At 35.1% G+C, this 12,792-nt stretch overlaps 1 protein-coding gene across 1 annotated transcript; it reads left to right on the top strand.

Annotated features, from left to right (window-relative positions):
• The first annotated feature begins 770 nt into the window (after positions 1–770).
• On the top strand, positions 771–12,506 carry LOC132794844 (protein BCL9 homolog). The gene is made up of 7 exons (XM_060805080.1): positions 771–818; positions 1,231–1,526; positions 1,584–1,970; positions 2,946–3,227; positions 4,203–6,200; positions 10,197–10,429; positions 10,511–12,506. The coding sequence occupies exons 2-7, from the start codon at positions 1,349–1,351 to the stop codon at positions 12,071–12,073; spliced, it is 4,641 nt and encodes a 1,546-aa protein (XP_060661063.1). The 5' UTR covers positions 771–818; positions 1,231–1,348; the 3' UTR covers positions 12,074–12,506.
• Positions 12,507–12,792: the final 286 nt, after the last annotated feature.

The following is a 12,792-nucleotide window of genomic DNA, read 5'->3' as shown; positions in this document are numbered from 1 at the left end:
AAAAATTAAATTTATTATTCATTATTTCCGTTTCGCATCATAATAAGCAACTCGCTCTGCAAATATTATATCCCAGTAAAAAGTAGGTCGATCGTTATGAAGATTTTCATTAAACATTTTCTTATGGTCTTTTTATTTTTTGGAATTTTTCGACTTTGATTTTTGGTTTTAAAGAATTGCAAAACAATTTTAAATAATTTGACGGCACTAAATTGCTAAGTGGAATATTCAGCTGATTTTCATCGATATCTATAAATATACTAAAATATTACCAACATACCGCCACATTTTCAGAAACATTGTGGCTTCATATGCCGTCCTTCTCTTACTCACAGCTGCTTAAAGAATGATGCGGTTGAAAATTTTACTTTACGAAAAATGTTTAATTATGCAGCCGGGTTAATAATAATATATAATAATATAACACTAACGTGTTTCGACTCTGCAACTCTTCCAGACTGGCTTTAGCTTCTCGATACACCAACGAAATGAAGTTGTTTTGTGGGAAAATTGGCCAAGGTGTTACAACAAAGTGCCAACAAAAAGCCTTTTAAAAAATTGATAAAAACTTAACAAACTTGGTTTTAATAGAAATATATTTCTCTGTTGAGTTTCTTTCAAATTTTTCAAACTTCTACCAAAAAAAATGCTTTCACATCCATTATTTATGTATCGATAGTTGACGCTAAACGACGCGGAGCTATCTTAACGCAAATTTAAAATGTGGAAAATATCGATTGTGCTATCGATGTTTCTCCACCTCTATTGCCAAGTGGCTGCGCGATTTGTATTTACTGTATCGACATTAAAAAACTTTTGTATGCATATAATTCAATATATAAGACTAGATTGAACCGAATTCGGATGTATACAACCTCTATGTTGGAAATTTTTCTGAAAACATAGAAGTCGCTTTTTGTTTTCGCTAAATATTTTAGATTTTTTTTTATAGATTTATGTATGTGTTGTGTGTATACACAATTTCTTTTAGTTGTTTTGTTTCATTACGTCCATTAATCTCAAGCGCATTTATACATTTCATATACGATATATATTTATATATAGATAAATAAAAATATATAACAAAATACATATGAGTAGTGTTAGTGTAACCAATATCACCCGTTAATACTATTAAGAATAACTTCTTCGGTAAATTCATTGTAAAATTGTGCATACAACAAAGATGTACATATGTGCGTACTTAATACATATTGCATATATGAATAGAAAGCAAATATATCATTAACGAGACGCCGCCGCATTAGGAGAATGGAAGCCTATCGATATTGTGATTGAAATATGTAGGAAGCGAACAGTCAAACCGTTCCATGTAGGTTACTTTAGAATGCTGACCACAACGACAGTAGGCGTTAGCCAATCAACAAAATGCGCTACTGATACAGAGCATGCAACAACAATAACAACTACAGCGGGAACAACTTCAAACTCAACTGAGGCCATTGAAGACTTAAAATCGCTTAAGGTACAGATAAAAACTGAAGTACTTTCAATTCTATCTCCAGGTAAGCCACCTTAGCACACGCAGTAGCCCAGACCCTAATTAAGCTCTTAACTTTTAGATACCACAAGCAATCAATTGCGAACTATGGCAGATGAGATAGGAGGAGCTATTAAAAACCATAACTCAAAAACCTTGAATACAAACAACAATAACAACATCAACAGTACTACTACCTCTGCATCTTCTAATCCTGCAGAGGCTGCAGCCGGAGGAAGTGCTGCGACAGGAGGAACAGTAGCTTCTCGGCACAGCTCAGCAAATAGTAGTAGTGTAAATTCATCGCCTAAGGCATTGTCTCTCAACAACTGTGACCATTCAAACACAAACACAAATAGCAATAGCAGCAATATTTCATCCTGCCTAACCCAAATTGTGGATACCGACTCTCACCAAGATGAACTGCTTATAAAGAAGACCACAAACATCGTTAAGGAAGAAAACGGCGGTAATTTTATATTGTTTCCTTTATCACTATTGCCAACATAAAGAATTCACTGTTTTTATATATTAGGCTTGTCAGCTATTGAATGCAGAATCGTTTTAAGGCTTTGTGGCTTTGTAATCAAGTATATATATTCCTGTTGGCAGATGAGTAGTGTATCTTTCAGTCGAACATTTTTGACTCTAGTGGGTATCTTTTCTTTCTGACTTATTCTTTAACTTTTTGTTTTAACCACTTTCGTATTATTTGTCGTTTTTTAAATATTTATAGTATGTAGCTATTAAAGAATATGTCATTATATTTTCAAATATAAAAAGTATTGAAGTTAATCCACTAAAGAAACCACAAATTCAATATTACTGAAGCCGTAGCAACTGCTCTTCCAAAATAAGTTAAATAATCACAAACTCCATCAATTGAAATACGATCCTGGGTATGATAAAAAAGAAATTAAAGACCTCCTCTAAGAGTTAAGAGAACTTTTCTGAGATGCAGACTAGTCTTATACTGTTTAGAACTAAAAAATTTAAATTTTGTAATAGTCCGCCATTTTGCCACATTTTATCCCCATTAATTGTTTATTCATTTTTTATACTTCAAAGAGCAATAACAAAATATTACAAAATTACAAAAAAACTGTTTGGTAGAGTTTGAAGGGTCAGGGGCCGCAAAAATCAAGCAATAATTCTAAAATAAAATTCAAATGTGTGCAATCAATAAAAACATTATCACAAAAAATAAGTAGGTCCATTCCATTGCACACAGCCAACCAACGAAAACTTTTGGGATAATTTTTTTTTTTATAAAAAATCCAATACAAATCCAATGCAATACAATCAGTCAATCACACTAAGAAGTGGGAAGATAGGGTAAATTGATAGTAAATTAAATCAAAAATAAATAGAAAAAAAAAAAAACTAATACAATTTGTAAAGGAATAACATAAAGAGAAATATTATATTTTTTCTATGCCAATAGCAAAGTTAACGACGACTTCGGCTCAGCAAATGTCGACAATGGAAAAAGTCAGTCTAAACTCAAGTGGTGCTGGTGGTACCACAAATAGCTCCGGATCTAACAACGGCAGCAGCGGAAACCAAATTGTATCTGTAACTACTGTGAAAGAAGAACCTTCCGATATTATTGGCAGCTTGGTCCATATGAAAAAAGAAGAACAATTCTCACCAAATATGTCACCTGTGGGATTTGGATCGATTGCTCCATCTGCCAACGCCGCAATAGATCAATCTGAAACATCAGGTTTGTAAAAATTGTTGTGTAGTATTAGAGTAAATGCTTACACATAATACTCATACAATGCATAGAAATTACTGGTAAAGTAAAAGCCTATTTTTTGGAACTGGTAAACTCTTAAAAGGGTCTTTAATTTTGATAAAAAAATGCAAAGTGGATAATGTTCAAATACGTTTCCCTTAATTAGATACATAATTATTTTCATCAATTCAAAACAAAAATGCAAAGTGGATAAAGATTAAGCACAGGCATGTGTTCAAACTTCGGCAAAGTGAAGACAAGCATCAAGATAGAAAATTAAGAAAAAAAATAAATAGAAAGTATTTGGAGACATTATCTTGTGAAGAGAAAAGAACAGCGCTTCGAGTTAAAAGTAGTAAACGAAATATACTAGATTGTCAGCCAAAGCAACTAAACCCCGTATTAAATAGCGGAAGCAAAACTTGATCTGCATGCAATCATAGCATGCGATCCAGTGTTTCATACGGACAGACAGGGGGACAAAGTAATACCGTATCGATTGTTGACCCAAATAATTTATAGGGTCGGAGATGCCTCCTTCTGTCTGTTACATACCTTTCCTGGAGGCACAATCTTATAATATTCTCCTACCCTTTGGGGTAGGGTATAAAAACGTGCGTCAAAAACTTTCGCGTCGGCGTTTCATTATTACAGTACCAGCACAAAATAAATAATATGTAATACTGAATTCAAAATGAGATGTTCCACAGACGAAAACAGTAAGAAAGCAACAGTCGCGTGACTTCGTCTGTGCGGTATTATTTGTAAAATATAACAAATTAATATGCCAAAAAATACAAAAATAGAATGCTATTTTTGGTATAGCGATATAGTACTATATTCAAAATATATTATACCATAGGGTACAAAAGTACAAACGGTACAAGACATTTTGAAACTGATATTTGTTTTTGAATTTTATTTATTACTTAATAAAATTTTCGTTAATTTGCCTTTTAGTTAAAATCGAACTACCTGCAAATAATGGAGAGAAACATGTATCAGCTTCAGCTTTGGGCCTGAACAGCGATGATATTGTTGCTTGCAATCCAACGCTGGTAGATGCCGAGAGACTAAGTGAAACTTCGGCCACACATCCAAATTCTTCAGGAGCTGCAGGATCTGGATCGGGGCCCTTACCGTTGCCACCTGGACCTGGTCAAGGGGCACTCAGCCTGACTAATTTTCTGACGAACAATAATAATGTGGGCGGCACTTGCTTGGATTATATGCAGCAACAGAATCACATCTTTGTCTTCTCTACGCAGTTGGCTAATAAAGGCGCCGAGGCGGTGCTGAGCGGACAATATCAGACAATCATTGCATACCATTGCACTCAGCCAGCGACAAAAACATTTCTGGAGGATTTCTTTATCAAGAATCCAATGAAAATGAATAAGTTACAGCGTCAAAATTCGCTTAGTGGATTGGGTATATTCAATATGCCTGGTGTTCAAAACTCCTGGGCTCAAAATTCATCAGGTTCTGCCAACATGAATTCAAATGCGAATGCAAACGCGAGTCTTGCAAAAATACTGCAACCACCGTCACAGAAATTGGGCGGGCTCAAAAATCTCTTTAATAGCCCGACTGATAATACAAATAAAGGCAATAATAATTTTGCTGCTGATCCAACGTCAGGCGATGCGTTGGTGAATGAGAGTGAAATCATGTGCTGGGATACAGACAACCGAAATAATTTGGATGGATCATCACAACCTAGTGAGTCGCAAAGCTTAAAACTGATGGAAGGCATTGAAGGCGTAGGTACTGTTGGCAGTGGATTAGGGAAATGCAGCAACAATGAACTGAGTCTGAGCGTTGACAACAATATTATATCGCTGCAGGGTGTCAAGGTGCCGGATGAGAATCTAACACCACAGCAACGACAACATCGCGAGGAGCAATTGGCCAAAATAAAAAAGATGAATCAATTTTTGTTCCCAGAAAATGATAAAATCCAGAATGACTCGGCCATGGCAAATTTAATGATGAATATGCAACATGGCAATCCATCGCAACAGATAAGACAACAGATGCACCAGAAATCTGAGCACATTCAGTTAGGAACGGAGGATGTATTGATGCCAATGACAATGCCACTGCCAGCCGATGTTATAGGAGATATCGGTACGGTTGTTACGTGTTCCCAAAAAAATAATCTTTCGTGTGGAGGAGTGGCTTCATCGAGTCCAGTAGCAACACCAGGCGGAGCAGGAGTGAATAGTCTGACTCAAAATACCAATATGTTGACAACAAACTCGCCTGATATGGTAGGATCCTTCGGAAACTCTAACTGCCACAATATTATGAACGTTGGTAGTGTTGGACTTGGTGTCACTGTCGGAGACAAGGTCGATGGTCTGACGTTACCACAAGCTGGCAACCAAATGACTCAATTAGAATGGAACAAAATGCAGCAGCATTTTTTTGAGGATCGCTTGAAAGTCGGCAAAGCGACTGCGTCTCGTCCATCCGGCCTAGGACCAGTTCCAGGGGCAGGCACAGTCAATGTGCAGCAACCGCCTAGCAGTGGATCTTCCACTGCTTCAATAAGTAACTCGTCAAATCAATCAATACGCAATAATATTGTTCAAGGACCTCCACCTCCATACCATCCAACGCAGAGATCGGCTTCGGTGCCGATTGCAACGCAATCGCCAAATCCATCGAGTCCCAACAATCTCTCGCTGCCTTCGCCTCGCACATCTGGAGGAACATTGGGATTGCCCACAAATTCACCGATCATGGATTTGCCAGCACTAAATTCGTCATCGACTGGAACCGTATCATCCTCTGCCGCCTCTGCACCGAAAAGCTGCTTTCAATCTGGTGGCGAATCGCCATCGTCGAGCCGTAATCGTGGTGCCATTAATCATCTCAATAGTAATCCGACCACACCGCTATCCCACATTTCTCCCAAGGAACTTGAATCATTCAATCCCACTACAAATTCAGGTAATTTTATTGAACTTCCTTATTTTTATTATTATTATTTACATGTTAATTATTATACAAAATAATATAATAACTAAGAGAAGGGAGTGCTAGAGAACTAAGGCTATTGACTAGTCCTTATTTTTATACCCGCTACTCATAGTTGTAGAAGGGTATTATAAGTTTGTGCCGGCAGGAAATGTATGTAACATGTAGAAGGAGTCATCTCCAACACTATAAAGTATATATATGTATTCTTGATCAGCGTCAACAGCCTAGACGATCTAGCCATGTCCGTCTGTCCATCCGTCCGTATGAAACACTGGATCTCAGACTATAAAAGATAGAACTATAATTTTCGACAGCATTTGTTATGTTTGTACGTAGATCAAGATTGTTTTACATTTTTGCCACGCCCACTTCCGCCCCCGCAAATCAACAAAAATCGAATAACAAGCGTAATTTTAAAGCTAAAGCTGCGAAATTTGGTATATACAATAACAACCATAGAAATTGTGATTCCTACTTTTGTATCGGCAAAAACGCCTAGTTACTACGGGTCTTAGTTGCTTCGGATGACAATCTGGTATATTGTGCCGTCTATGGTATATTTTGAATGTGGTACTATATCGATATAACAAATATACATTTTGGTATTTTTTATTTTATTTTCGGTATATTTTGAGAAAAAGACCAATATGTTGTTTTTATTCAAAATGGGTAGCGGGTATTTCACAGTCGAGCACACTCGACTTTCTTACTTGTTCTTCTCCATATAGAATCAATTTGGTTTAAATTATTTAAATGATTATTCATTTCTGTCTGATTGTCCAAACACTAAGAACCTTTTATAGGGCTATGCAACGAAATAATTCTGTACGTTAAATTGTATTTAATATATTATATATGTACCGCGTGTCGTGTGGTATTACTTATTTAAAATATTTTTTATTTTTTAATACAACTACACATTTTTCAAGTGAATTATTGTTGTGACAAACAAATGTTTTTGGTATAATTTACCTGTGTCAAACAGTTAGTCTCCTAGATTTATCGAAAGTTGGGAGAGACAACATTATACTTATAGAATATTAAATACATCAAATTTGTCACATATATTAAACTTTCACGTGATTCTGTATACTTGTGTATTGTAATATTCTTCTTTAAAAATAAATCTCTTAATTTTAATTAATCAGAATGTTCTCGGCTTGCTTAGTTAATTAGTAGACAATATAATATAATGTCATTGATTCTTAAGAATTTACTAAATTTGCTAAATTAATTCGGGACTCTTACCTCGAGAGATAATAATGTTGTATTAATAAGCTCCATCTTCTTTTCTGAACTTGCATCTTTTTAAATAATCTGTTCAAATAGTCCAATAGTGAAGAAAGTCTTGTTCAATGGTTAGATCTGTGCTTGGTTTGCATTTATCGGGTTGTCTAGATCGGTAATTCAACATCTTGAACACCTTTTCATGTGATAATGACAAGCCACCGTTCGCAGTCAATTTCTTCAATAGGCCGATTTTCCAAAATTAAATCAAAATTTTTAATTGAATTGATTGATATAATTTGTGTTCTTGCTTAAATTTGTACATAAACAAATCTCATTTAAAAACTATGGCCTTAATATTAACAAGCCTTGAAAATTAAGTCTATACGTGTTTTCACTTTTTCTCAAAACATATTACAATTTCTCAGTGTAATTTCACAGAGAAATGTCAATTACATGGAATTGCTTTTCATTTAATCGATATGTTCAAATAGCTAAGCAAGTTTATTGTCAGTCCAGTGCTTAGGCTTTATACTTCGAGGTCCTTAAATTTTTCCATAACATGTCCTTACATTTCATTCAACAAACAAACAATTCGAAAACTACGCTCGTACTTTTGATTGATTATTTCGCTTAATTTTTGATAGTGTACCTCAGTAAAATTGATATTTGTGAAAAATTTATTTTTAATAAAACGGTTATTCGAATAATTGTATTAATCTTTTGAGAATACAGATTTTTTTCTCGTATGCATGTGTTTCTATGCATTTATTTCTTATCTGCTTTTAATCTATGGTCCCGTTAGGATTTTAAAGAAGACAAAGTCATGCGTTTAATAGAAAGTTGATATTTGTGCAAAGTTCTGCGTTTATATTTTGAGCTCGACACGGCAACTGACCTCCGGCAAAAAGTGATTTATTTTAAGAAATTGTTCATTTCCTAATGCAAAAAGTTTATATTTTTGCCATTTTTGATCTTTTTCGTGAGATTTCTAACATTATTGATTAAAAATGCCGCGTGCACTCGAATTAAGTGAAAAAGAGAAACTTAAATTGAAACAATGGCTATAGCAATAAGTCCGGACTTGAACCCAATTGAGAACCTTTGAGGCATCCTCTCAGCAAATTTTTACTAGGGTGGAAGACAGTTTGAGTCATTGAAGGGCTTGAAGGAAGCCATTGTTAAAGAATGGGATGCCATCGACACAAACACGCTCCAAAACTTGGTGAACTCAATGCCCCAACGTTTAGAATTGGTGGTACAACAAAACGTAGATTCAATACCATATTAAAATAATAATCTTAAGTCATTTTGTTAAAAAAATATTACTTAGTTCCTTAATATTTTGCGCTTTTTCAATTTTGCAAAAATATCAACTTTCGCTGAAGAATTTTTACAATTAAATTTTTTACGCATTAAACATTTTATAATTTAATAAAAATCATGTTTATCAAATTTCAATACCAACCACCTATTGAAAAAAATATTGATAAAAAATGTGCCAAGTAAAAGTTAAAAAATAAACTAACAAAATATGATGTACAATATAAATTTTACTTAGGTATGTTTTCTGCTTATAATGTTTAGTACAATTTCAATCCTCTCGAGCAAAAAAAAAATTAACTTTACAACTCTGAGTACCATTGATCCTTATACATATGTATATTCAATTGTATGTAAATAAATTTTGTAATTTGTAATTAGTTGACTAAAGCAGCGCTCTTTCAAGGTTAACAAAATCGCTTGATTTTCGTGCCTCTCCATACAATAAAAACGTCCATCAAAAATTTTTCCGATAATTGTGCAAATTAATACTATTTTTATAGCAATAGCAAGAGACTGAGTCAAGACTCCGAATATTTTTAATAAACTAAAAAAACTACGGCCAAATCTTTTGTAACGACAGCTTTGTGCGGTAAAAGCGAATAGCAATTGTATGGAGATTTGCATAGACACAATATGTAGTTATGAATTAAAATAAAATTAATTTTAATGAACAGTAACACTTTCACACGCAAATCTACTTCACTCAGATTTCAAAACCGTCTCTCTCTGGGCTCTTTTAAAGTTGGTTTTCCGTTGAAATTTCGTTGGTTTGAATTCGAATTCTGTCGCTCTCCTCATTGGTTTTACCCTGTCAGAATAAAGTTGCGCCTAACAAAATTATTAAATTTACTAAAATATTTAATTGTGACAGTTTTTCTCAAAATAAATTGCGCTTTGTTTGGGTGTTCAAATTAATTTGCTAAACTTTCAAAAAATAAAAAACTCAAAAAATTAAATTAGTAGGAAGCTAAAGTCTACAATTAAATGTGTAGGTTCTTTTTTTTTCTTTAATCCACAATTAACATTTTAATTACGTAACAGTATTTATTGGATGAAATTACTATCTGGTAAATAAGACTATGTTTGTTGTAAATTTAGTATCAATGTAGTCTTCTGTCTTCTAAGAATTGAATCTTTAAAATACAATTCTTAAAGGCATGAAAGACTATAGTTATTATTGAGTTTTAAGGTGAGTGGAATTAACAACTTTAAAAATGTCTTAGTAATAATAATAATTCCCGAAAGTAGGGGTATTCTATATATAAAGAATTGAATGATCCTAATTCTAAATATAACTAAACTATGGTGCAGATAAAGCAATATGCATATGCAAGCATAGAATTTTATTGAATACTTTAAAATTGAATAAAATGCTTGATTTGTCTAAAATTTTATTTTTTAATTAAATTCTAGTGGATTCAAAAACGACACGGCCAAGTCCACAACGAACACGATCTCCTTCCAATGCAGTAACAAATGTCAACTCTGGTGGAAACCACCAGGTAGAGCAAACTAATATGGATGTGCGGTTTCCTTCATCGAGTCCAGGTCTCAATTTCAATGCTCAGCTCGGACAGCATTTGCAGGGGAGTCCAAGCAACGTAATGAATGCTTTTAAAGGACCTAATAACCCACTTGAAATCAATGTAAGTGTGTGCATTCACCACAAATATTTAAATATAATTATTAAAAAATCCTTTAATTTCGTATTTCTTGGTATTTCTTAGCGCCAGAATTGTGGACCACCTATGCCGCAGTTTAGTCGACGTTCTGATAATATGCCACTGAATCCAAACAGCGCTAGTAATCGATCAGCTCCAAATGCAAAGATATCGCAGAGCTTTGATCCAATTTCGTCATTGGCACAAATGTCACAGCAGCTGACCAGTTGTGTGCCTGGTGGTGTGGGTGGTAGTCCTGCCGGCGGGATAAATATGCTTGGTACGCCTGACGTCAATATGGAGCATAGTGGCATGATGTCTGCTGTTGCCCTAATAGATGCCACCGAAATGGATCATATGAATCACAATACAAATAGCAATACATGCCATTCAGCGAATACAGTGCTCAATCCAGTGATGGGTCAACGCATGTTGAATCCAAAGATGTGTGGCTTCAATACGAATGCTGGGCCTGGCCCTGTTTCCAATAATAGTAGCGGATCGCTGACCATGGCTGGACCAGGATTTCATGGCATATTGCCAGCTGGCGCAACTCGTATGATGGGTCGCATGCCACATGTCAACTTTGGACCCAATTTTAATGCAAATATTCAGGTGAAGGCTAGTACACCCAACACTATACAATATATGCCAGTGCGTCCACATAATAACAATAATAACAATAGTGGAAATGGGAATGGAAGTGGAAGTAATGTCCGTGTGCCCCCAAGCTTGGAGTTTCTCCAACGCTATGCAAACCCTCAAATGGCAGGCGGTCCACCAATTGGTCATGGTATTGGCAATGATGTGGGACCAATAATGATTGGACCAGGTTCCGGATCAATGAATGTAAGCTCGTCCAATGAACAACAGCAGCAAATACATCAACAACAACAGCAACAACAGGGCAATAACAAAATACTTAACAGTCCCAATAATAGCAACGGAATTGGTATGAATTTTTTTCAAAATTGTAATCAACTGCCTGGCCTTGATGACGAAGTAGGGGCTGCTGTGGTAAGTGGTGGGCAAACATCAATGATACGTGGCATGCGGCCACAAGGAGGTATGCGACAACACACACATGGGATGATGGCACGAATGCAAGCTCCTAGCAGTCGACAGCAAGTTCAGTTTGCAGGCATCAATCCAGATGGATTGGAGTGTAACAACGATCCGGCAGCAGTATTGTTTAATAATAGTTCAAATGCGGCTGCATTATTTGCGGCAAATCAACATCAACAGCAGCAAGGCCAATGTAAGCAATTACCTTCACATCAAAAGCCAGTAATGCCCTCGGGATTGTGTGCTAACGTTGGCATGCAAGGCGGCCCGCCAGCGGGACAGGGACAAAATCACTCCCATCCGGTAATGGGTGCACCTAACAGCGGCAACCTGATGTCAACTGCAGCAGGCAACGGTGTTGGTGGTGTCAATTTTGTTGGTCCCTCGTCGAATGATTTGAAGTATGCACAACAATATCATAGCTTTCAACAACAACTTTATGCAACGAACACTAGGAGCCAGCAACAAATTGGAGGCGTTGGAGGTGGCAATATGATTACTATGCCACCAAATTTATCACCAAACCCCACTTTTTTTTGTCAGCAAATAAATAAAATTAATTAGAATTTCTACTTTAAGCAATTGTGCATTCAGAGTCATTCTCCCAAAATAGTAATTTTGTCAATCAAATTATAAAAATTTGAGCAGCGTAGTTTGTCAATAACAGTCAGCACATTACAAATAAACATCAGATTGACAGATGGTGAAATCTATCTGACAGTATACTGAATTTATATGGTAAATAAAGTTAAAAAATATGTGAATGTATGGATAGAAAATACGGAGCGTACCGTTGCAGCTTCGCAATATGTCGTATTTGTTGTAAAGCACTCTGTATTAAATGCAAATAAGCAAAAAATGTAGCTAACATAATACTTAACGTATATCTCATACACATACTTATAAATATACGTATTATTATGAATGTTGAGATAATTAAGTAAAAGTATAATATTTCTTCCATTAAATACGAAATGAATTACTCTAAAAAAACTGTTATTCTGAATATTTACATTTCATTTGTTCGATTTATATTGCAATTATTCGTAAATAACATATAGCTACAATTTTCTCTCAAATTAGCTAATATCTTAAGGTGTTAAATGTTTTGTAAATAACAACATAAAGAAATGAGAAAATGTGAAGCCACAATCCATAGTCGTTTTTAGTGCATATTTTAAGGCAACAGTAAATTTAAAAAAAGAATGCTAATTTCAAGGGTAAACTACAGATTTTTAGAACTTTTTAGTGCAACCCTCATAAAATTCTTGCTTGCATAACTT

This window comes from Drosophila nasuta, chromosome 4 (assembly GCF_023558535.2).
Source record: "Drosophila nasuta strain 15112-1781.00 chromosome 4, ASM2355853v1, whole genome shotgun sequence".
NCBI lineage: Eukaryota > Metazoa > Arthropoda > Insecta > Diptera > Drosophilidae > Drosophila > Drosophila nasuta.
The sequence above is the reverse complement of the archived record's forward strand: the minus strand, read 5'-3'. Positions and strand labels throughout refer to the sequence as shown.

Bases quoted from the DNA above. Each gene is read 5' to 3' on its own strand.
- LOC132794844 (XM_060805080.1), top strand. From the start codon at position 1,349: ATGCTGACCACAACGACAGTAGGCGTTAGCCAATCAACAAAATGCGCT. The intron at 1,527-1,583 runs GTAAGCCACCTT...CTTAACTTTTAG, and splicing joins ACTTTCAATTCTATCTCCAG to ATACCACAAGCAATCAATTG. The intron at 1,971-2,945 runs GTAATTTTATAT...CTATGCCAATAG, and splicing joins CGTTAAGGAAGAAAACGGCG to CAAAGTTAACGACGACTTCG.